The sequence below is a fragment of the Balaenoptera physalus genome (genome assembly GCF_965194825.1).
Source record: "Balaenoptera physalus genome assembly, chromosome: 1".
NCBI classification, from domain to species: domain Eukaryota; kingdom Metazoa; phylum Chordata; class Mammalia; order Artiodactyla; family Balaenopteridae; genus Balaenoptera; species Balaenoptera physalus.
The window spans coordinates 174,234,544-174,259,889 of NC_138882.1; the positions used below are offsets into that span (position 1 = coordinate 174,234,544).

Below are 25,346 nucleotides of genomic sequence, written 5' to 3' on the forward strand. Positions count from 1 at the left end.
ACTGCTGATACTGACACCGTAATTCTTACTGTAAATGCCTCAAGGAGGAGGGATTTGTTTGTTCCTTGTTTTATCCTTACCCTTCGCACAGAGTTTGGCATGTCATATAATCTTGGAACATGAATTGAATAGTGAGTGATAAAGTTATATGTTGTACTTGGAAGAGGATAGACAGTGAGCCAGAGGCCCAGCATCTTGTCCCACCTCTGCCCCCGATAGTGTTGTCACCTTGGGCAAATCCTTTCTCTTCTCTGGGCCTCAATTTCTCCATCTGTCCAATGAAGGTTTGGGTAAGAAAGTCACAGTCTATGGTGCTAATAACAAAATATGCCTCCAGGACTGAGTTTCCTCTCTTGACTGGTGGGGGGTGTGTGTGACAAGAGGCTGGGATATTTTTGGCCTTTTATAGGGAGAGTTTTATGGAGAAACCTCCTCTTCCCTACCTGAAGCCTGTGAACACGCCCTTGTTGAAGAGAAGGGGATGCTTCTCTTTTCCAGTGGCAGCCCCTCCTTTCCCATACTGGTCTCCTGCTCCCCATGGATAGACCCAGGAGTGGGCAACAGCTGAGCTATGGCCTGGGAGCACTCCCTGATGGGTCCTGGGAGAGTGTGTCTGGCTTCGGAGTGGAGCCCGTTCCCAGAAGGGCAAATGCTGGGCCCCCGGGGCAGCCACGTCTCTGACTAGCAGCTGTTGGGCTCCTTGGCAGGATGGTGGGAGGAGAGAGAAGCCTCTGGTGTATCTTTGTGCGTGCATGTGTGCCTGTGGTTGTGTGGGGCGGACTGGGGAGTTGCTCTGGCTCTATGCTATACGTGTGCTATACGCGTGCTACACGTATAGGTCCCAGATCTGCTATGGCTATACGTGTGCCTGGGGCATGACCAGCTGCAGGTGGGCCCAGGACAGCCCAGCAGTTCCCAGAAGCAGGATCGTCAGCAAAACCAGCTGAGAGGTTGGTACTCCTTTCTTCCCTGTGTCTTCAGCCAAAGAGAATCCAGAGCCAGTTTGTGTGTGTGTGTGTGTGTGTGTGTGTGTGTGTGTGTGTGTGTGTGTGTGAATGAGATGGTGGTGGGGGAGACTATGTGGGGGGAAGACCATCACTCGGCAGCCCCTCCCCCCTTCTTAATTCTACAGGAGGGGACCTTCTTCAGGGTCTAAGTTTGGAGCTGAGCTCAGCTGGCTGATGGGAGAAGCATGTCAAAATTTCTGCAGATCTCTTCACAGTTTATAAAGTCTGTTTCAATTCCCCAAATGCCTTACTGTTTACCAAACCCTTTATCACGCCCAACCATCTTCCTTTTCACAATAGTGTTTGAGGTCTGGTGGGGGAGGGGTGTGTGCAGATGAAGATCCCAAGGCTTAGAAATGGGGAGAGACTCACTCTAGGTGGTGGGTGGCTTGGCTGAGATCAGAGCCCAGATCCTCTGATGGTAATTCCTGATCGTAATTCGTATTTCTCTTCAGCCATCCTTGGTTGCTGCTTCCAAAGGAGGAGATACGTGGCTGCTTTAGTACATTGCTGATTTGTTTGCTCATTCATTCATTCAACAAACATTTTCTGAGGGGGAGGGAGGAGCTCACAGTTATTGGTCAATAACCACATGCATCAATTGCTTCATTTTGCACTTATAACTCACCCTGTGAGGAAAGTTCTATTATCACCATTTTGCAAATGAAGAAAGAGAGGCTTCAAGGGCTGAAGATCAGCTAGGAAAGAGCAGAGCCAGGTGCAGATCTGATTCTGTGTGACCACAGGGCCTGTGTCCTGTAAGCTACATTTTCCCTTGGGCCAGCCCCTGAAGAAGTCAGAATGATTCCTGGTATAACAGAGGTGTGCCCTTGCTAGGGAAGCCCAGAGGAAGAAGCACCTCCCTGGGTGCCCCCTCTTCCCTGCCCTGGTTGACTTCCAGGAAGCAAGAAGTGGGGGAGGGTGACTCACAGACAGATACTATCTGGGTATCTTGGAGCCAGAAGGAGAGACTCAGGCCAGGCTCAGGGTCCCCCAACTCCACAGGGATGTCCTAGGCCAGATGAGCAGAGACTGAGTCTCATCAATATAATATATAAACCTGGGATCAGGTGGGCCCCAAGTGAGAAAGAAAGTTGGGAAACTCTGATGCCCAGGCCACCCCCCATCTCTGGGGCCCTAGACCCTGTCCCTGACCTCTCCCCAGACAATGAGTTCCATTCATCCACCAATACATGTACCTAGCGTGGTGCTAGCCTCCTTGTACTGGAAACCATGCGGAGCCTAGTGCAGAATTCCCCAGAGGTCAGGAAACTTGCTCCCTTTATTTGCCCCTCAAATCCTTCTGCTTCCTGGACAAATGGTAATGAAACCACTCCATGAGGGGAATTTTTAGAGGATATGACCAGAAGCACAGAGGCATGGCCAAGCCAGGGCACAAATGGCAAGCATCAGGGGAGGCCAGAATAGGAGGTAACTCATTTATTGAGCATGTTAGAAGTTTAACTGCTTTCAACCTCAAAGCTATACTGTGAGGTCAATGTTGATATCATTTCCGTTTTATTGATGTGAAAACTAGGACTCACAGAAGGGAAATGATTAAACTATGGTGTTTTAAACCTTTATTTAATTAATTTATTTATTTATATTTTTTGGCCGCACCGCATGGCATGCGGGATCCTAGTTCCCCAAGCATTGAACCTGTGCCCCCTGCAGTGGAAGCGCGGAGTCCCAGCCACTGGACTGTCAGGGAAGTCCCTGAACTATGGTGTGTTATTGGTCCCAGGGAATCTAAGGGCTGGGAGTGGCTGAGGCTGGTGTGAGAGGGTTTGGAAGTGAAGGATGAGGGACAATGTGACTCTGTGTGTGTGTGTGTGTGTGTGTGTGTGTGTGTGTAATGCCTGAGGACCTGTACCCAGGGAGTTCCCAGCCCAGAAGGGAAAGCGAAATCAACAGCCATTATAATGAAATGTGATGTGTTATGGGAACCAGAGATGGCACCTCTAACCCTTTCTGGGGTAGAGAAGTAAGACTAAGAGTGACCAGCATTCACTGAGCTTTTATTATGGATCAGGCATTTTCCATTTAATCCTTACAAAAATGCTATGATGTAGTGTTAGGATTCGTTTGTTTTTTTGTTTGTTTTTTTTTTTTAAACAGATGAGTGAACAGAGGCTTATGGAGGTGAAATTGTCTTGGGCAAGAATTGGCTGATAGCATTTTGCCAACTGTCTCTAGCTGCCATTAAAAGATGTGACTGGTTCCCAGAAGTTTTCAGGGTTAATGATATATCTGGAAGTCTGATATAGGTGGCTTCAAGCTGGGGTAAACTTGGGATGAGCTAGATGTGAACGGTTGCAATGACAGTGGTGCTATTTTGAGAAACATTTGATCTGATCTAATCAGCTGATTGTCTGGATTTCCTGTAGATACACCTTTTTAGAGCTGTTGATCATGAATATCTGAAATTGTGCTACATTATTCACTGAATCTTTGCACCATGCTGGGAGCTATGTGCTTGAAATATTATCAGCTCCATTTACAGGGGAAGGACCTGAGGCTCAGAGAATGATAAGCTTGACCATGGTCGTGAAGCCAGGACAGAGACAGGATTTGAGTGGAGGTTTGTCTGACGCCAGTCTGGTGTTAACCACTGTCCTTTCCCAAATACTTTATATCCTTTATCTCGCTGGGTGCTCACAAAAAGCTCTATAGGGTAGATGTGTTCTTGTCCTCATTTTATAGATGAGGCCCAAAGAGGGGAAGCAGTTTTACCAAATGTCACACAACCATTAAGTAAAAAAGCTGAGCCATATGAGTCCAAGTTAAAATTATACAATGTATTTTCAAATCTGCCATCTCTGAGACCCATTAAAAATTGTTTTTATTGTGGTAAAAAACATGTAAGAGGGATTTACCCTCTTAATAATTTTTAAGTATTGTTAACTATATGCACTTGTTATACCACAGGTGTCTGGAACTTTTTCATCTTGCATGACTGAATCTCTGTACACATTGAACATCAACTCCCTGTTTCTCCCTCCCTCCAGCCCCTGGCAACCACCATTCTATTTTCTGTTTCTGTGAGTTTGATTACTTTAGAAACCTCATATAAGTAGAATCATTCAGTATTTGTCTTTTTGTGATTGGTTTATTTCACTTATTAATATCCTCAAGTTTCATCCATGTTGTAGCATAGGACAGGATTTCCTTCCTTTTTAAGGCTGCATAGTATTTCATTATACATATATACCACATTTTGTTTATCCATTCATCTGTTGATGGACATTTAGTTTGCTTCTACCTCCTGGCTATTGTAACTAGTGCTGCTGTGAACCTGGGTATACAAATACTTCTTCAAGATCCTGTTTTCAATTTTTTTTTGGAAATATACCCAGAGAGATTTCTAGATCATTTGGGAGTTCTATTTTTAATTTTTTGTGGAACCTCCATACTGTTTTCCATAGTGGCTGTGTCATTTTATATTCCCACCGACAGTGAGTGCATAAATGTTCCAATTTCTCCACATCCTCACTAACACTTGTTATTTTCTACTTTTATGATTGAGGCCATCCTAATGGGTGATATCTCATTGTGGTTTTGATTTGCATTTCCCTGATGATTAGTGATGTTGAGCATCTTTTCATATGCTTTTTTCCCCCCCTGCCTCTTGGCAATTTTTAAAAAAATTTAGTTTATTGAAGTATAGTTGATTTATAATGTTGTGTTGATTTCTGCTCTACAGTACAGTGATTTAGTTATACATATATATATATATATATATATATATATATACATTCTTTTCCATATTATTTTCCATTATAATTTATCACAGGATAGTGAATATAGTTCCCTGTGCTATATAGTAGGACCTTGTTGTTTATCCATTCTATATATAATAGCTTGCATCTGCTAATCCCAAACTCACAATCCATCCCTCCCCATCTTTTCATATGCTTGTTGGCCATTTGTATATCTTTGGAGAAATGTTTCTTCAAGTCCTTTGCCCATTTTAAATTTTTTTTGTTGTTATTGAGTTGTAAGAGTTCTTTATATATTCTGAATATTAATTCCTTATGTTATTTGCAAATATCTTCTACAGTTTGGTAGGTTGGCTTTTACTCTGTTGATTGTTTCCTTTGCTACACAGAAGTTTTTAAGTTTGATATAGTTCCAAATGTCTATTTTTCCTTTTGTTACCTGTGCTTTTGGTATCATACCCAAGTAATCATTGCCCATTCCAATGTCATGATGATTTCCCTCTAGGTTTTCCTCTAGGAATCTTATAGTTTCCAGTCTTATGTTTAGGTCTTTAATCCATTTTGAGTTAATTTTTGTATGTGGTTTAAGATAAGGGTCCATCTTCATGCTTTTGCATGTGGATATCCAGTTTTCCAAATACCATTTTTTGAAGAGACTATCCTTTCCTCATTGTGTAGTCTTGACACCTTTGTCAAAGATCATTTGACCATATACGTAGGGATTCATTTCTGGGCTCTCTATTCTGTTCCGTTGGTCTTCATGTCTGTCTTTATGTCAATACCACACTCTTTTGATTATTGTACTTTGTAATATGTTTTGAAATCATTAAGTGTGAGGCCTCCAGCTTTGTTCTTCTTTCTCAAGATTGTTTTGACTACTGGGGGTACTTTGAGATTCCTTATGAATCTTAGGATTATTTTTTCTATTTCTACAAAAAATGCCATTGGGATTTTAATAGGGCATTGAATCTGTAGATCACTTTGGGTAGTATGGACATTTTAGCAATATTAAGTCTTCCAATCCATGACCGCAGGATGTCTTTCCAATTATCTGTGTCTTCTTTAATTCCTTTCAGCAATATTTTGTAGTTTTCAGTGTACAAGTTTTTTGCCTCCTTGGTTAAGTTTATTCCTAAGTATTTTATTCTTTTTGATGGTATCGTAAATGGGATTACTTTCTGAATTTCCTTTTCTCTTAGGCCCATTTTTAAATCTTCATTTTACCAGTGAAGAGACAGAGACACAAAGTCATGGGGTGAGTTTAGTGTTTGAACCAGGATTTGATTCCAGCTTCAACGCTGCCTGGCAGGAGTTAGATGAATGCAGAGCAGTCCCTCCCCTGCCTTTGCCCTGTTCAATTCCCCACTTTGGGGAGCAAAGGTAAAAGCAGGGCCCCAGGTCGAAGGCAACTCTCCCCGGGACCTTGCAGCCTCTGAAGCACCTGTTCTCAGGCAATAGGACAGGTCTGTGAGTGGATGAGTTGGCCAAGGAGTGGTTTGCTTCCACCAGGGGCCACAGCTTGGCCTGGGAGAGACAGGATGGGCCTTGGAGTTCAAAATCTCACTGGCCACTTCCCAGCTATGTGACTGTGGACAAGTCTGTTTCCCTCCCTGACCTCACTTTTGTTGCTGGAAAAATGTGCATTATGTAAAACTCACCTTGCAAGGCTGATTTGAGGAGGAAATATGATCATGGGTAAGAGGTGTCTGTTTGTTTAATCAGTGAATGATGTCCAGTGCCCTGAGCTTAGGCGAGCTGGCTCTGGCTCCCCTCCAGTCATGCCCTCCCCCACAGTCATGCCCTCCCCCACAGAGCACGGAGTCCTTGGATCCAGGAGGGAGTGCCCACTTGGAGCCAGTGCCCCTCCCATGCTCCCAGGCTTGTCAGGCTGCGAGGAGCTGCTGATTCATGGAATGTGCATGAATTTAGATATGACTGATTTATAGCTTATAAATATTTAGACATTTGTACTCTTGACCCCAAATGGCCCCACAAATGTTAGGGGCCAGTCTGACTGGTAAACCCAACGTCCCAACACACAGTCCACACTGGGGAAGTAATCAGCACATAATTCCTTCTGCCCAGATCTCAGTGGTCCCTCTGACTGTCCAACTGAGGTTGGGAGCCCTTTCTCTAGGTCCCCTAGGGGCTGGGATTGCTTGCAGACAGTATGGGAATGGCAGTCAGTGGGGGTTGGGACTGAATACTCTGCAGGGCAGAGGGTGGGAGATACAGATGGTAGAATTCTTCTTGTCTCCATAAATATTTATGCCCCCCTAGCCCACCCCCCAGCTAAATGCTGGGCCTGGGCCTGCTGCCCGGCCTTGATCCATCAGGGAGCCCTGCCCACGTGTTAAGCTGAGTGGTCTGAGTCGCCTCTTCCTTCTCCCTCCGAATGCTCCTTCCCTTCCTGAGGCGTTGAAAGCTTTGTTGGCATTAGCCCAACACCCTGTCTGGAGCTGGCAGGAAAGCCAGTATGTGGTTTAGAGTCCCTGGGGTCACTGGTGATCCACAGTCCCCTCCCCTGGCTCCAAGTGACTGGGCCAATAGTGAGAGGAAAGCCTGGCCATTTGTGGCTACTTTGCATGCTTATCTTTGGAAACATTGTTTGCCTTATAAGATTTTGCAGATGAAGAAGCTGAGGCTCAGAGAGGTGAAATCACTTGCCCAAGGTCACACAGCAAGTAAATGGCAGAGCCAGTTAAGAACCCAGGTCTTTCTGACTCCAGAGGCCTTTTCCCTACCCTGCCTTTTCCCCCCAGAGAGACTGGACACCTTTTCTTCATACTAGTTTCCTCTGAATAATTGTCAGGGCTTGGTCATTTGTTCATTCAGTCTTTAATGTCTGACACTGAAGATAAAGAGATAAAAAAGATCTAGTCTCTGCCCTCAAGAAGCTCTCAGCCTGGCGAGGAAACATCCACAGAAATCAATATTTACAACATACAGTGTCAGATGCTATGCTGAGGAATGTGCCCAGTACCATGGCAACCCAGAGAAGGAGGCAACTCATTCTGCCTGGGGCAGACAGAGAAGGCGTCCCAGAAGAAGCACTCTTTAGATTAGGTCTTCAAAGATGAGTAAGATTTTGCTAGGTAAAGCAATAGGCAAAAGGCATTCTCAGTAGGGGCCACAGCATGTGCAAAGGCACAGAGGTTTGAGGAGAAATCGTTTTTAGAGAAGCAGCAAGAAGTTCATTGTGGCTGGAGTAGAGGGCGAGTGGTAGTAGAGGCTGGTGGGAGATGAGATGGGGAAGGAGCTTGCACTTGGTCCTGGGCAATGGGGAGCCATGGAAGGTGTTAGAACAGGCAAGTATGTGGCTGACAGTGTGTGGAGGCACAGCACTGCTCAAAATTCAGTGTGCGCGTGAATCACCGGGGAATCTTGTTAAAATACAGATGCTGAAACAGCGGGTCTGGGGTAGAGTCAGGTTCTACATTTCTAACAAGCTCACAGGTGATGTTGATGCTGCTGGTGCAAGGACCACACTTTGAGTAATGAGGTTGTAGAGGGCTCACTCTGCCTTGTCTGGAGGCTGCTCTGGGGGGCAGGCAGCCACTGGTGCTCTTTTGTCACTGGAGAGATCAGGCCTCTACCATCTTCTTGGGTCAGGCCTCTTGCAGCCCTCACAAAAGAGTCAATCTTGTTAGTTGCTAGATATTTGTTCACTAGACAAATGTTTGTTAAGCTCCTACTCTGGCCAAGCTTGTGTTGGGTGCTGGGGGATGGAGAGAGGAATTGGAAATGCTACTTTCTGGTCCATGTCGCCACCATCTCTTGCCTCTGACATAGTCTCTCTGCTTCCACTCTTGTCCTCTACCACCTATTCTCTGCCCAGCAGCTGGAGAGAGTCAGATCCTGCTGCTCATGTGCTTGACATAGTCCAGCGGCTCTCTGATGTCTATAGAATAAAACCCAAACTCCTTACCATGGCGTAGGCGTGATTTGGGGTCTGTTGCCCTCAGATCTCATCTTACTCTTCCCATTTCTCTGGGGACACTGACCCTTCAGTTCCCCGAACGTGACACATTTATTTTTAGCTCAGAATATGATGAACTTATTCCCACTGCAGGCCCTTTGCACGTGATACCCTTTGCCTGGAATATGCTTCTTCTAGATTTTCGCTTGACTTATTCCTTCTCACTCTTTAGATTTTAGCCAGGGGAAGACACAGGTTTTGTAGGACTCTGAAGCTTATACAATATGTGGGCCCCTCTTTAAGAGATACCAAATTATAAATATATAGTTAGAAACAAGGCCTAGGAAGGGGTCTTAAAGCTTAATTCCTTGGCTTCATGGTAGATCTGCCTCTAGTTTCATTTATATGTCACCTCCTCTGAGAAGCCTTCCCTGGTCACTCTATTTTAAGTAGCCCTCTATCCAATCTTCATCATGTCACTATTTTTATTTCTTTTATTGAATTCATCACAATTTGAAATTACCTTGTTCATTTATCTCTGTACTTATTTTTGTCTGTTTTCCATGACTAGAGTATAAGCTCCTCAAGGGCCAGAATCTTGCCTGTTTTATTCCTGCAGTGTCCCCAACACAGTGCCGGGCACTCAGCAGGGTGTCAGGTGAATGAATGGACATGGTCTTATTCCTCAAGAAGCTAAGGCCTAGTGGCAGGAGGACACACACAGGCAATTTCAGTGAGCTTTGGGAGCCCAGGGGATGGGCACTTAACCAGGTCTTGGGGGAGAGGCAGGATGTGAAAGAGTTGGAGAGGCTTAAGAAAAACTACCTGGAGGAAAGGAGGCCTGAGCAGCCTTAAAGGATGATCAGTAGTCAGCTGGGCAGAGAGAGGGAGGGGAGCATGAATGAAGGCGTGGATGTATGAGCCCCCAGACCCAGAGGAGACTAGGCTGGTTACATTTTGGGTGATTTCAAGGGTTCTACTGATGCAAAGGGACATCTGAGCATTATGTTTGGGATGAGGGCCAAGGGAGTGGGAGTCACCTGGGGACCTGTGACTGGAGAGAAGGCAGCAGAAGTAGGAAGGGCCTGGGTGGTGGGTATTGGAGGCGCCAAGGACGAGGCTACTGGCAAAGGCAGGGGTTCCGCCCAAGACGTCCACACTGATTCTGGTCCTGTATCTGAAAGGAAGAGGCCTACCTCTGCTGGGCCTCCTGTGAGGGCCGTGTGGACTGGGGAGGCTCTGGGTTAGGACGGACCTGAGTACACATTGTCGCAGGTTGGGTTCCTGGGAAGCTACTTCTCACTTGAGATTAGCACACCGGCATGTTTTTCCTGGAATATTTTAAAGCAAAACTGAGATATTGTGTAATCCTACCTATAAATTCTTCAGTATGTGTGTATAATAGATAAGAAATTAAAAATCTAAAAGTGTATAACCAGTATATCACGATCACAGCCTCACAAAATTAGCATCAATTTCTTTTCTTTTTTTTCTGGCTGTGCCTTGCAGCTTGCGGGATCTTTGTTCCCCGACCAGTGCCGAGTCCTAACCACTGGACTGCCAGGGAATTCCCAGCATCGATTTCTTAATTCCATCTAATACTTTGTGTTTGAGTTCTCCCAGTTGTCTAACAAATGTATATATATATTTTTTACAGTTAGTTTGTTTAAATCAAGATACACACAAAGGTCCACACACAGCCTTTATTTGCTTAACTCAGCTTCTCGAACGAGAATTTGACATTTCCACTTCCTTGCCTCTCATTCACTCCTGAACGCATGCTTAGGAAACTATGTCCATCTGATCAGGGAGATAGATTTCTGAGTGGCCCTGTGCAATGTTTGCTTTCCTGTCTTCATTGTGCTGGATCTCGCTGAGGCTTTTCACACCGTTGGCCACTTGCTGCCACACTCTTGAAACTTTCCTCTGTCGGGTCTTGCGTGGTGGTCCCCTGGTCCTCCTCCTACATCTTGACCATCCTGTTCCTACCTGCAGTGAACATTGTGGGACATGACTCTTTTTGAATTATGGTTTTCTCAGGGTATATGCCCAGTAGTGGGATTGCTGGGTTGTATGGTAGTTCTATTTTTAGATTTTTAAGGAACCTCCATACTGTTCTCCATAGTGGCTGTATCAATTTACATTCCCACCAACAGTGCAAGAGGGTTCCCTTTTCTCCACACCCTCTCCAACATTTATTGTTTGTAGATTTTTTGATGATGGCCATTCTGACCGGTGTGAGGTGATACCTCATTGTGTTTTGGTTTGCATTTCTCTAATGATTAGTGATGTTGAGCATCCTTTCATGTGTTTGTTGGCAATCTGTATATCTTCTTTGGAGAAATGTCTATTTAGGTCTTCTGCCCATTTTTGGATTGGGTTGTTTGTTTTTTTGATATTGAGCTGCATGAGCTGCCTGTAAATTTTGGAGATTAATCCATTGTCAGTTGCTTCATTTGCAAATATTTTCTCCCATTCTGAGGGTTGTCTTTTCATCTTGCTTATGGTTTCCTTTGCTGTGCAAAAGCTTTTAAGTTTCATTAGGTCCCATTTGTTTATTTTTGTTTTTATTTCCATTTCTCTAGGAGGTGGGTCAAGAAGTATCTTGCTGTGATTTATGTCATAGAGTGTTCTGCCTATGTTTTCCTCTAAGAGTTTGATAGTGTCCGGCCTTACATTTAGGTCTTTAATCCATTTTGAGTTTATTTTTGTGTATGGTGTTAGGGAGTGTTCTAATTTCACTCTTTTACATGCAGCTGTCCAGTTTTCCCAGCACTACTTATTGAAGAGGCTGTCTTTTCTCCATTGTATATTCTTGCCTCCTTTATTAAAAATAAGGTGACCATATGTGCGTGGGCTTATCTCTGGGCTTTCTATCCTGTTCCATTGATCTATATTTCTGTTTTTGTGCCAGTACCATATTGTCTTGATTACTGTAGCTTTGTAGTATAGTCTGAAGTCAGGGAGCCTGATTCCTCCAGCTCCGTTTTTCTTTCTCAAGATTGTTTTGGCTATTCGGAGTCTTTTGTGTTTCCATACAAATTGTGAAATATTTTGTTCTAGTTCTGTGAAAAATGCCATTGGTAGTTTGATAGGGATTGCATTGAATCTGTAGATTGCTTTGGGGAGTATAGTCATTTTCACAATGTTGATTCTTCCAATCCAAGAACATGGTATATCTCTCCATCTGTTTGTATCATCTTTAATTTCTTTCATCAGTGTCTTATAGTTTTCTACATACAGGTCTTTTGTCTCCTTAGGTAAGTTTATTCCTAGGTATTTTATTCTTTTTGTTGCAGTGGTAAATGGAAGTGTTTCCTTAATTTCTCTTTCAGGTTTTTCATCATTAGTGTATAGGAATGCAAGAGACTTCTGTGCATTAATTTTGTATCCTGCTACTTTACCAAATTCATTGATTAGCTCTAGTAATTTTCTGGTGGCATCTTTAGGAGTCTCTATGTATAGTATCATGTCATCTGCAAACAGTGACAGTTTTACTTCTTCTTTTCTGATTTGGATTCCTTTTATTTCTTTTTCTTCTCTGATTGCCATGGCTAGGACTTCCAAAACTATGTTGAATAATAGTGGTGAGAGTGGACATCCTTGTCTTCTTCCTGATCTTAGAGGAAATGATTTCAGTTTTTCACCATTGAGAATGATGTTGGCTGTGGGTTTGTCATATTTGGCCTTTATTATGTTGAGGTAGGTTCCCTCTATGCCTACTTTCTGGAGGGTTTTTATCATAAATGGTTGTTGAATTTTGTCGAAAGGGAAGCGCAGAGTCTTAACAATTGGATTGACAGGGAAGTCCATTCTCTTTTAATGTTGGGCTCTTCAGGGTGTAACCCTGGATCCTCCTGGGTGTTTCTCAGGCACTCCACCTGTGATATGGCCCCACGAAGTTCATCCTCTACGCCCCACACTCTTCCTCCTCTGTTTCATCTCTGTGAAGACAGACACCACCCAGCTCCAGTCATCTGGGCCAGAAAACCTGGCCATCCGTGTCTCCTCCCTTTCTCTCAACCACTATCCCGTGCATCTGTAAGTTCTGTCCATTCCATCTCCCAAATCATTCTCACAGCCATCCATTTCCATCCACTCTGCCATGTTCCAAGCTTCCCTTTGGTGCTCTGGACAGTTGCAGTTATCTCTTTGTTATCTCCCTGCCTCTGACCTGAGGCCCCTCCAATTCATTCTGTACACAACGTCAAAGTCATATTCCATAAACCTGAAACTCCACATCCTCCAATGACTCCCCATTTCCAGCAGAATCAAATACAAACTCCTTTAGCCTAGTATGCAAGACTCTACTTCAGTTGACTGATGCTTGCTTTGTAGGTCCTGTCTCTCTTCACCACCACCTCACCCACCTTTTAAGTTTTAGCCAAACCAAACTTCTCAAGTTCCCTGAGAACAAGGCACATCCTCTCCTGTTCTTCCAGACGTCTTCCTCTCTCCCAGCTGCATCTGGCTAACTCCTTGTCTTCCTTCAGCATAAGCAGGAGTCGTTCCTGACCGTCAAGTCTGGGTCACGGGCACCACTCAGAATGACCCTGACATCTAGAACCTCCACCATCCTAACACTTAGCACCTATCTATTTCTGAATCTCTCTCTTGAGAAATGGCCTGTGAGCCACTGAAGGACAAAGACGAGGTCTGTTCTCAGAGGTCTCAGGACTCTGCCCAGGCTGGCAGCAGTGAGCTTGTCCAGTGAAGGCATGAATGAGTGACTGAATGGGTGAGCTGGGCTATTCTGTGTGTGCCCCATTCACATGGTGAGACTATTTTTTTTTAAAAAAGTCAATTAATACCAAAAAAACCCCCAAACCCCCCAAAATCCATGATGAACAAAATACCAAAAGTTTAAATGAAGACAGGATCATAATAGTGCCAGGCAGGGCCGTATTAGAGCCTGGGGCAAAAGGAAGCATCAGTAATACTGATTTTGATTCTTCAAATGATTGCAAATGATCTTCAAATGATCCAAATATTATTTATCTTGATTACTGAGGTTTTTGGCGCTCCCTTAAATTTTGCACCCAGGTGAGCACCTCGTGAGCCTTATTCAAATCCTGATCCTCATGGGAAGACTTTCTCAACAGGCCTGGGCAGGGGTGGTATAAGGGGCAGGGCCCAGGAGGATGTCCTGAGTGGAGTCCTTTGCCTGGAGAAGGATAGTTTCTGGAGGACAGTTGTCCCTACTCCACTGTGCTGGAGCCTAAACCCAAGAAGAGGACAGGAGTTACTTACTTAGGGGTGGGGATAGGGTGTTGGGGGTGGATAGGGATGTGACTTCCTCAAAGACCCAGATGAGCACCACACACCTCCCAGCTGTGGGCTGCTCCCCACACCCGCCTCTCAGGCCCCAGGAACAGGGTCCCGTAAGGCAAGGCACAAGGGTCCAGCAGGAAAAAGAAACAAGGCCAGTCCCAGATGAATGGGAGTCTTAGGCTCAAAGGAAATGGGGGGACGGGGCGGGTTGGCGAACTGAGATTGTGGAGCATTGATTTTCAAATTTTCTGGTCTCAGGATCTCTTTATATTCTTAAAAATTATTGAGGGCCCCAGAGAACTTTTGCTTACATGGGTATATCTACCAATATTTACCCTCTTCAAAATTAAAACTAAGACATTCTAAAAATTTTTGTTTTTAAATGTAAAAACCAATAATAAACTCATTTCACGTTAACATAAATAATGTTTTTAGTGGAAAGTAACTAAAGTTTTCAAAACATAAGCAATTTAGGGAGAAGAGTAACATTGATTTACATTTTTTTTTTTGCCAATCTCTTTAATGTTGGGTTTAATAGAAGACAGCTGGATTCTCATATTCACTTCCACACTCAGTCTATTGTGATATGTTGTTTTGGTTAAAGTATATGAAGAAAATCTGCCCTCACACAGATGTATGTGTATTTGTAAAGGGAGGAATATTTTAATGGCTTTTTCAAATAATTGGTGATACTCTTCTTTGATTCTACATCAGAACTCCACAAATGGTAGTTTCTTAAAAGTTAGTTGCAATGTATACTGAATCATATCAACAAACTTTTTGTCATCCATGAACAAGGCAATGTATTGGTCTATCTTGCCCTTTGAATCTTTTACCTCTATGTAATTTTGAAACATCATACTTTCCTCATTTGAAAAATATTGGTTCACTGCGATATACAGGTCTTCCAGATATTGACCTTTCATTATAAGATATAAAAAAATTGTATTAATTAATATCACTACCAATCTCATCAGAAAATTCTTTGATATTGGAAAGCTGTCAAGCTCATGCTGGCAGATACAGATGTTCCAAAAATTTTGATCTTTTCTTGAAAGTTCAAATTTTAATCATGGCAGCAAAATCCCATCATTGGTTTTCCTTGAAGTGACAGGATCACTTTATATAGTGACTTTTTGAGAAAAAGTCTGCCAGATACCCAAGTCTCTGAAAAGCCATAGTTTGCCAGTCATTTTTTCAAGTGATAATGATGATTCAAAAAACAGCTCAGCTCACAACTCAAACAATGTCATTGGTTCTTTTTCCGAAGACAACCACTCTACTCCAGTTTGCAGCAGAGATGTTTCATGTGTATTTCCCATTCCGATACACAGATTATTAAAAAGATGTGTACTGGGCTTCCCTGGTGGCGCAGTGGTTAAGAATCCGCCTGCCAATGCAGGGAACACGGGTTCGAGCCCTGGTCCGGGAAGAGCCCTCGAGCCACAACTACTGAGCCCATGTGCTACAACTACTGAAGCCCACGTGCCTAGAGCCCGTGCTCCACAACAAGAGAAGCCACCGCAATGAGAAGCCCGCTCACTGCAACGAAGAGTAGCCCCCGCTCGCCACAACTAGAGAAAGCCCGTGTCCAGCAACAAAGACCTAATGCAGCCAAAAATAAATAAGAATTTAAAAATTTGTAAAAAAAATTAAAAAATAAAGTGAAATTGGCTTTTTCTTTTTTAATTTTTTTACACTGAATGCATAGCTGTGAAGGATATGACTCCTATGATAGTTTGGTGTCCCTGCCTTGATTGGTGCTAAGGAGCCAGCAGTTTTGCACACCCTTTTGTACTGTCAGCGCAAATGTCAGTCAACTCAGTGAAAAAGACAAATAATGTCTTGGTATTATTATGATGATCATTTTGACCTCATGGATTCCCTGAAAATTTTCAGAGATAGACCTCCTCTCTCATCCCTCGTTTACATGGACCACCCTTTGAGAGTTATTATCTTACACCTTTGGGATCAGATGGCAGGGTCACCTTTAGGAGTAGAAAAGATCCCAGCTGAGTAGAAGCTAGCAATTTGCTGCTGAGGAAGCAGAATAAATGTATGTAATTCAAATCAACTATGTAATTCACAGTGCGACTTGAGGGTGAGTTTTTTGTTTTTAAAGGAATCGCAATGATTTCTTGGAATAATGGAACCTACATTTATTTAATTAACATAGACAAACCACCACCATATACTAAATAGAACAAAGAACAAAATTTTTCTCAATCAAGAGAAAAATTCTAATTACAGCCAGTGGTTTCTTTAAACTCACCTGTAAGTATCTATAGACTTCTTCAAGTGTTTCCACTGCTCTGGGGCTCCCTAAGGGGTGGGTGTAATTAACAAGGCTTATTACCCATTCCTTTTATTTATCGATTCATGGTGCTGGGAATAGTGTTGATTAGGCAGACAAGGTCCTTGATCTGCCGGTGCTCACAGTCACGTGGGAGAGTGTGAAACAATCATACAAACATGAATACGATTACAATTGTGCTAAGATTTAAGAAGAAGTACGGGGAGCTTTGAGATGGGACCTGACCTGACCTGGAGGTCATTGAAGACCTCCCTGAAGAAGTGAAATTCAGCTAAGGTCTGAAACATGAGTTGGAGTTGGCCAGGTGGCAGTGGGGTGTGGATAGGGAAGCATGTTCAAGGCAGTGGCATGGCTATGTGTACAGGCTGAAGCAGGAGAGTTCTGGGTGGGTTTGAAGACCCACCTGGGAAGTCCATTTTGGCTGGAGCCTGGTGAGAAGGTGGCATGAGATGAGGGTGGAGTGGCAGCCAGAGGTCAGGGCAAGGGCCATCAGGTGGCCTTTTTTCCAGTTCCTGGAACCTACCAATCTCTTTCCTGCCCCAGTGCTAGACTCATGCAGATCCCTCTGCCTGGAACTCTCTTCCTAGGCTCTTCTTTCAGGCCTCAATGGAAATGTCACCTCCTTTCAAAGTAGATATCTTGGGACTTCCCTGGTGGTGCAGTGGTTAAGAATCCGCCTGCCAATGCAGGGTACACGGGTTTGATCCCTGGTGGGGGAAGATCCCACATGCCACAAAGCAACTAAGCCCATGCGCCACAACTACTGAGCCTGCGCTCGAGAGCCCATGAGCCACAATCACCGAGCCCATGTGCTGCAACTACTGAAGCCCACGTGCCTAGAGCCCGTACTCCACAACAAGAGAAGTCACCGCAATGAGAAGCCCGCTCACTGCAACGAAGAGTAGCCCCCGCTCGCCACAACTAGAGAAAGCCCGTGTGCAGCAACAAAGACCCAATGCAGCCAAAAATAAATAATAAATAAATAAATAAATAAATAAATAAATTTATATTAAAAAAAGTAGATCTCTGTTTTCTTCTCCATGTCAGCACCCTATTTTCTTCGTATAGCAGCTATGTTTGTTTACACTGCTTTTGTCTATCGCCCCCACGAGACTCTAAGTTCCCTGAGGGCAGGGTCCTGTCGGTCATGTTCACCCTGCCTCTCCTGTGTTTGGCAGTGAGCCTGACACGCAGCTGGTGTTCAGAAATATTTTTGATTGAATGTATGAATGAACAAATGAAGACAGAGCTAGATTTGAGATCTTGGCTCAATCCTTTAATGCTGTGTGACCTTGGACAAGTCACATAACCACTCTATACTCCGTTTCCTATTCTGTAAAATGGGGATCTTACTTCCTATCTCAAAGGGCTTGTGCGAGACTCAAAGGAGGTAATGCGTGTGGAAGCACTGAGCAGGGTGCCTGGCTCCAAAAGAGGTGCTCTTAAGTGTTAATTGTCTTCCTTGCTTCTCACTGCCTATCCCCTGCTCTTTTCACTCTACTATGATATATGATGAGCCTTGGGCCTTGCTTAATCCCAAGTCTCTTGCCATCCCATCCCCCTCAGCTGCAACACAAACATAAGAGGGGCTTCCAGGCTCACGTGATGGCAACATAGTGGGAGGGACAAGAGAGGAGGGAGGAACTGGTTTTTCTGGACAGTGGATGGGGACAAAGAATTGTTGAAAATGAACCAGACTTTGGGTAGTGCGATCATGGCTACTTTTAATCTTCTTTCATGTACAGTTGAATCTTGAACAACACAGGAATTAGGGGTGCCACCCTCCCTGCAGTTGAAAATCTGCTTATAACTTTACAGTTGGCTCTCCTTCTGTGGGGTTCCGTATCTGTGGATTCATCCAACCATGGGTCGTGTAGTATTGTATTTTTGTACTGTATTATATTAATTGTATTGTATTGTATTAATCAAAAAAAAAATCCATGTATAAGTGGACCCACACAGTTCAAACCTGTGTTGTTCAAGGGTCAACCATACTTAAAACAAACAAACAAACACCTTTTTGTTTTGAAATAATTTTAGGCCTTCAAAAAAGTTGCAAGATAGTACAAAGAGTTCATTATATGCCCTTCACCCAACATTCTCAATTTATAAAACCATAGTACAATGATCAAAACCAGGAAATGAACATGGATACAGTATTATCTAAATTATAGACCTTATTTGAACTTCACCCGTTTTCCCCTAACAATATTTCTGTTCCCAGGTACAATCCAGGATCCTACTTTGCACTTAGTTGTCCTATGTCTCCTTTATATCCTCTGATCTATGATAGTTCCTCAGTCTTTCCTTGTCTTTCATGACCTTGACACTATTGATCAGTCATTTTGTAGAATGTTGCACAATTTGGCTTTGTCTGATGTTTTCTCATGGCTAAATTGAGATTATGCATTTTTGGCAAGAATACCACAGAAGTAGTGTTGTGTCCTTGTCAGTACATCGTACCAGGGGTACATGATGTTGACATGTCTTACTAATGATGATGCTACTCTTGTTTACTTGGTTAAAGTATTGTCTATTGGGCTTCTCCACTATATATTTTTCTTTTAAAATTATACTTAAAAATTTTAAATTACTAAAGCAATGCACACGCCTAAAAAGTTTAAACAAACAAAAAAAAATGTAAAGTAATTATACTTCCAACCAAGCCCACCTCACCTTCCCAGAGGTTTCACCACTGTCATCGCTTTGAGGGGTATCCTTCTAGATCATTTTCTATATCATATACAAGTATATAACGGGGTCATACCAACTTTTTTGTTTTGTTTTGTTTTGTTTTACTTAACAATATTATCCAGGGACAACTTTACATGGCAGTACAATCAGATCTAACTCATCCTTTCTAATATATAGCTACTATTTCATTCTCTGGGTGACTCTAATATACATCTGTGTATTTTCTAGATTTTGTATGAGCACGTGAATTATTTTTTAACATAAGACATTTTACCATCAAAATTTTTATCTCAAATTTCATCAATAGAAAAGTATTCAAGTTTTGTCAGAAATTAAAAACCGTAGAATTTAAATTTTTTAAAAAATTTAAATTTCCATCTGTTTCATCACCAGGAATAGATTATCTAAAACTCTAAGTCAGAACAAGCTAGAGAATAAAAAAGTATATTTTTAAATGGAACAAGAGAAAAGAAACTGAATTGCCACTGATTTTATTGACTGTCAGAGGCCATTCATTTAAAAAACACACCATTATTTTATGTAGGAAGAAAAAAATTGCCAATTAATTGGAAAATGCCATCAACTTTAGAGTGTTTAAAATGTGCAAAATGGGAGTCTTGGAACTGAGTAAATAAGATAGTCCCTTGTTAGCCCTTCATTAACCAGAATTTCTGTGTGGTCTTCCAGGCACAGGTAGGATCCTATCACCAGCTGCCCATTCCAGCCCACAGTGATGGAGGCAAATGATTCCTCTCGTGTGGATTCTGAGTTCCGATACACCCTCTTCCCAATTTTTTACAGCATCATCTTTGTGTTGGGGGTCCTCACCAACAGCTATGTGCTGTGGGTCTTTGCCCGCCTGTACCCTTCCAAGAAATTCAATGAGATAAAGATCTTCATGGTGAACCTCACCGTGGCTGACCTGCTCTTCCTGGTCACCCTGCCCCTGTGGATCATCTACTACTACAACGAGGGCAACTGGATTCTTCCTGAATTCCTGTGCAACCTGGCTGGCTGCTTCTTCTTCATTAACACCTACTGCTCAGTGGCCTTCTTGGCCGTCATCACTTATAACCGCTTCCAGGCTGTAACACAGCCCATCAAGACCGTTCAGGTCACCACCCGCAAGCGTGGCATCCTTTTGTCCCTGATCATCTGGGTGGCCATTGTGGCCGCTGCATCCTACTTCTTCATCCTGGACTCCACCAACACAGTGCCCAACAAGACTGGCTCGGGCAACATCACACGCTGCTTTGAGCACTACAATAAGGGCAGCATCCCGGTCCTCATCATACACGTCTTCCTCGTGTTCAGCTTCTTCCTCGTCTTCCTCATCATCCTCGTTTGCAACCTGGTCATCATCGTCACGCTGCTCACACAGCCGGTGCAGATGCAGCGCAGTGCGGAGGTCAAGTGCCGGGCACTCTGGATGGTCTGCACGGTCCTGGCTGTGTTCATCATCTGCTTTGTGCCCCACCACATTGTACAGCTGCCCTGGACCCTGGCTGAGCTGGGCTTCCAGAACAGCAACTTCCACCAGGCTATTAATGATGCACATCAGGTCACTCTCTGCCTCCTTAGTACCAACTGTGTCTTAGACCCCGTCATCTACTGCTTCCTCACCAAGAAGTTCCGTAAGCACCTCACGGAGAAGTTCTACAGTATGCGCAGCAGCCGGAAATGCTCCCGGACCACCATGGAGACAGGTACCGAAGTGGTCATGCCGCTCAAACAGGTCCCTGTCAATTCCCTCAAAGATTAGTCCCAGATTGTTGGAGCCCAGAGGCCTATCCTCCATGGACATCATGGAGTGACCTGGGGGAGGAAGGGGTGTCTGATGTGGCCCTGGCACCTCCTCCCTGGGCAGTGGTGGCCCATTAGGTATGGAGGCTACCTCACCAAGGTGTCGATGCTGGCAGAGCCAGACTGCTGGGAAATCCAGAACTTGAATGAGCCCTTTCAGCCACCTTTGGGCACATGCCATAATAACCTTGGTTGGTAACCTCATCCTGAGCGCCTGAGTCTGATAATTCTGGAAGGAGTGTCAGGGCCGGGGCGGTCCTTGGGGGTTCACACTGAGCCACCCCGTTCACCCTAGCAGGACAGCAGTCCCAAATGCGTAAGTCCTAAAGTTTTGGGCAACCACTCCCTTTATCACTAAAAAGTCAGAGACGGGGTTTTGGAAAAGAGATGCTTCCCTCGCCGTGTGGCACCGTCTTTGGGACAGACTTCTGAGCTAGGATGGTGCCACCCAGTCTCTACCTAAAGGCACAAGGTCTTTGTGACACTTCTTAGGGGAAGTGGCTTGGTGGAACCTTCTCCCGAGTCATGCAACAACCTGTACTGAGTGGTGAGCAGAGAAGATAAAACATGCAGAGACCGAAAGCTAGGATGGGGAGCCTGTCTCCTGGGGCAGATGTGTGTTTCCGCACAGGCCTCACCTCAGGCCTGGGGCAGCGGGAGAGACACAACACCCACATCCACTTTCTGTCTCAACAAGGGACCCCGATGAAGAAACTCCTGCAGGACAGCCACCCACTATGGTGGGCAAAGTCCCCTCAAAGCCAAATTGGGGCCCTCCAGGCCACTGCGATGCCCAGAGGCTTCCGTGGGAAAGGACGGTTAGGCTGAGAAGTGCCTGCAGGAAGGCCTCCAGAGCGAAGGAGCCCATCAGCTCCGCTTCCCACCTCACCTTCTGCGAGGCCCCTCTGACGTAGCTGCCACGCGCTGAGAAGAGCAACTAGAATCCCAAGGGCAGGCAGGCACTTTGAGCTCTGGGTGCAGAAGAGAGGTGAAAACTTCTCTCGAGGAGTTCTAGATGCCTGAGCCTCCTCTCGCACCCTGAGCACCTGCAGTGTGAACCTGACAGCCTCAGACCCAGGGGCTTGGAGGAGCCTTCCCTGGTTTCCAGAAATCATCTTCCCTTCCAGCCAGTGACCCCACAAAGCTGGGATCCTCGTTTCCCGCATACTGGGCTGATTTTGATAAATGCCTCCCAATGGGCTAGAGACCTGCTTGGGTCTGGGATGGCAGCTGTGGGCTGGACTTAGCAGGTGGTGACTAGGTGGATAGTGCAGCGGACTTGAACTTCGGTGTCACACAGACCCAGGTTCAAGCTGTGGCTTTGTCACTTCCTGCCCAGGGCCTGTGAACTGAATTTCCGGCCTCATAGAGTTATGAGGAGCAGAAACCTCTTGGTCAGGCTGACTGCTCATCCCAGATTCTCCCGTCTTCTGAGAATTTGTTCCCCCCTAACCCTCCGATAGGAGCTGAAGGGATGAGAGGTGAGCGTCTGGCTCTGGTGGGGCCAGTCAGGTTCTCGCTTGGGAATAAGTAGCAAGATTCAGGGATGCTCTTTCAGGCTCTGCAGGCCACTTACCGGAACACATTTAAACTCTGGAGCTGTGTGTGCGTGTGTGTGTGTGTGTGTGTGTGTGTGTGTGTGTGTGTGTGTGTGGCCAGCGGGCCAGGGTTGAGGGAGGCACCTGCATGAATGTAGTAGAGAAAACGGCTCCGCTCAGAGAGAAGACAGAGATGTGCAGAGCAAAGCAGAGACCAGGGGGGACCGCAGGGGCCTGGAGAGAGGAGGGGCAGTGCTTCCAGGGGCCTGCTGGCTCCCTTCCTCCAGGCCCAGCCCTTCTCGAAGCTCAACATCTGCGCTGCTTCCTTTGGGTCCTTGTGAGATTCCCTGTTAGGATACATTTTCTTATTTTGCTTAAGCTGATTTGAGTGATTATCTATTACTTGCAACCAAAAGAGTTCTGAATGAGATAAATGCTTGTATGCTAAAGCACAGTGTTTCTTGAATTTCAGCCGTTTGTGTACTCCCCTCGTAAATTTTGCAATATCCATGTACCATCTGTATGTTTACTCAAGAAATATATTTCTCTAAATTGAGTCACTTTTTAAAACTTTCACCTGTTTAAAAGGATGCTTTAGAACTAAATTGTAAATGAAAACAAATGCCACCTGCCACACATAGAAGGTAAACATAAACACAAAACATAAATATTAAAATCAAGGGACTTCCCTGGTGGCACAGTGGTTAAGAATCCGCTTGCCAATGCAGGGGACATGGGTTCGAGCCCTGGTCCGGGAAGATCCCACATGCCGCAGAGCAACTAAGCCCATGCGTCACAACTACTGAGCCTGCGCTCTAGAGCCCGCGTGCCACAACTACTGAACCCGCGAGCCACAACTACTGAAGCCTGCACGCCTAGAGCCTGTGCTCCGCAACAAGAGAAGCCACTGCAATGAGAAGCCCGCACACTGCAACAAAGAGTAGCCCCCGCTGGCCACAACTAGAGAAAGCCCACGTGCAGCAACGAAGACCCAACGCAGCCAAAAATAAATAAATAAAATAAAATAAATAAATTTATTTTAAAAAAAAAGAAAAAAAAGAAAATCAAAATGTTCTTGGTGTCCTGTCTACAGTCACCTCATATGCCCCACAAGTTGCACAGCACACTTTAGGAAACATGGCTGTTATGTATATAAAGTGCACGGGGTCTGCATTCAGTAAGTGCTCAATAAAGAGACAGGCAGTTCCGAGTTGGTATCTTGTGATTTCCCCCTTGCTTCTCTCAGAATGTTGCCCCAACACACAAGTCAGGGTCTCAGTCCCATCCAGGCCCAGGGGAGGTGGCGTAGTATTTTAGGTTGTAGCTCATGCTACGGCTCTGATGATTGCCTCACCACTCTGGATACAACCACCTTTACTCCCCCTGTGACCTCTGCCTGGTTGTGACCGTCTCAGATGCTTTCTCTTCTTTTTGACCTAGCCCAGAACACCTCTTCCAGGCAGCCTTCCTGAATTCCTCCAGACAGGTTAATTGACCTAGCAGCATTTTAGGTCTGGGAGGGTGCAACTTTTTTATACTTTAATAACTACTGAAGTTTATCCATTTCAATGTATTCTTTCCTACCCTGGGGGCAGGAACTGAATCTTTTATTGTTTTAATCAAAGTATAGTTGCAGGAACTGAATCATAATCATCAGTGTATCCACATTTCTCACATGACGCCTAGAAATGAGCTGTCTATCTCCAAAGCTTCCTGCTTCCCCAGGGTGTAGCATAAGCACACATTGACATATACATGCACTTATTGTGAAAGGGTTTACGAAGACTCTCTACAGACAGACAAGGAAGAAATTTAATATATATTTTTCCGGAGTTCTACATCCATATTTTAAAAAAGATGTCAGGGATTTTCAGAGGATTGGAACATTTTGAAGCTGGTAGGGTCCAATTCCTTCATCTTACTAAGAGGAACATGGGGCTCAGAGGGGCCATGTGATTGCAGAAGTTACATAGCGTGGAATGCACTTGTGTCTCTTCCTTCTTGCAACGGTGACAGGATTACCGGAAAAGCTAAGTTATAATTCTTTTAATGAAACATCACCAATCAGGATTTCGAACCCATGTTGGACATCACGAAGTCCTCACCCTGCGTTTTCCCCTGATCTCAGCCTTGACCCCAGGGAACGACCAGTGATCTCACTTAGAGAACATTGGCTCAGGCAAGACCTGGCCCCTTACCTCATCCAGATGAATCGTAGACACAAGAGTGGTAAGTGTAGGTCACAGCTGACTAGAACTAGGCACATTTATGCCTATTTTTACTCATCTATGCTATATCTGTGCTTAAGACCTGAGGCCACAAACAGATATAATAAAACCCTCTTGTTAAAACACCTGGTTTTTGTGCAGACTTGGTATTTCTGTAATACAAATCATGTTTTCCCGGATATCCTATCAGCAAGCCATCCTCGCATCTACCCAGTCATCTATCCATCCATCCATCCATCCATCCATCCATCCATCCATCCATCCATCCACCTGTCCATCTAGGTATCCAACAAATACTTATGGAGTACCTGTTTTGGTCCAGTAACTATGCTAACCACAGTTTTTATCTACTGCCTCACTGTAACCTCACACCCTCCTTGAAAGTTAGGTGATTCAATCCCCACAGAAATGAATAAAATAAATAAGGACCTGAGCTGACTGAATAAGGCAGTGGATGCCTCCCAGGTACTTGGTACAGAAAGAAAGGGCCTACTTTTTGGTGAGCCCCAGATATTTGCTTGCCACTTTCACAAATCTTATCTCACTGAGTCCTCACAACTACCGTACAGAAATGATATTTTTCATGCTCATTTTACAGATGGGGGAATTGAGGCTTAGAGGGCTTCAGTGATTTGTAAGCGTACATGAGCCAGTAAGCAGCAGAATAATATTCAAACCCAGATCTGCCTCAGTAAATATGGGTCCCTTCCCTTCTTTCCTCTCCCTGTTTGACTGTACCCTCACTCAAGCCCCTCTAGGTACTGTCTTAGCTTTGATGTGTGCTGGGGTGGGGGTCTCTTGAGGGGAAGAGCAGTTGGTGAAGGCTCCGCCTTGCTGTCTGAGGGCTCCTGTG

The 25,346-nt window shown here is 44.6% G+C and overlaps 1 protein-coding gene across 3 annotated transcripts in view; it reads left to right on the plus strand.

Moving 5' to 3' along the window:
- Positions 1-22,821, plus strand: part of PTAFR (platelet activating factor receptor) — a 43,304-nt gene extending 20,483 nt beyond the window's left edge. For all 3 annotated transcript variants that reach the window (XM_082440958.1, XM_082440957.1, XM_082440959.1), the window contains one exon: positions 19,612-22,821. In XM_082440958.1, coding sequence (XP_082297084.1) covers positions 19,658-20,686 — 1,029 coding nt within the window. In that variant the 5' untranslated portion in view covers positions 19,612-19,657 and the 3' untranslated portion in view covers positions 20,687-22,821. The remainder of the gene's footprint in view (positions 1-19,611) is intronic.
- Positions 22,822-25,346: the final 2,525 nt, after the last annotated feature.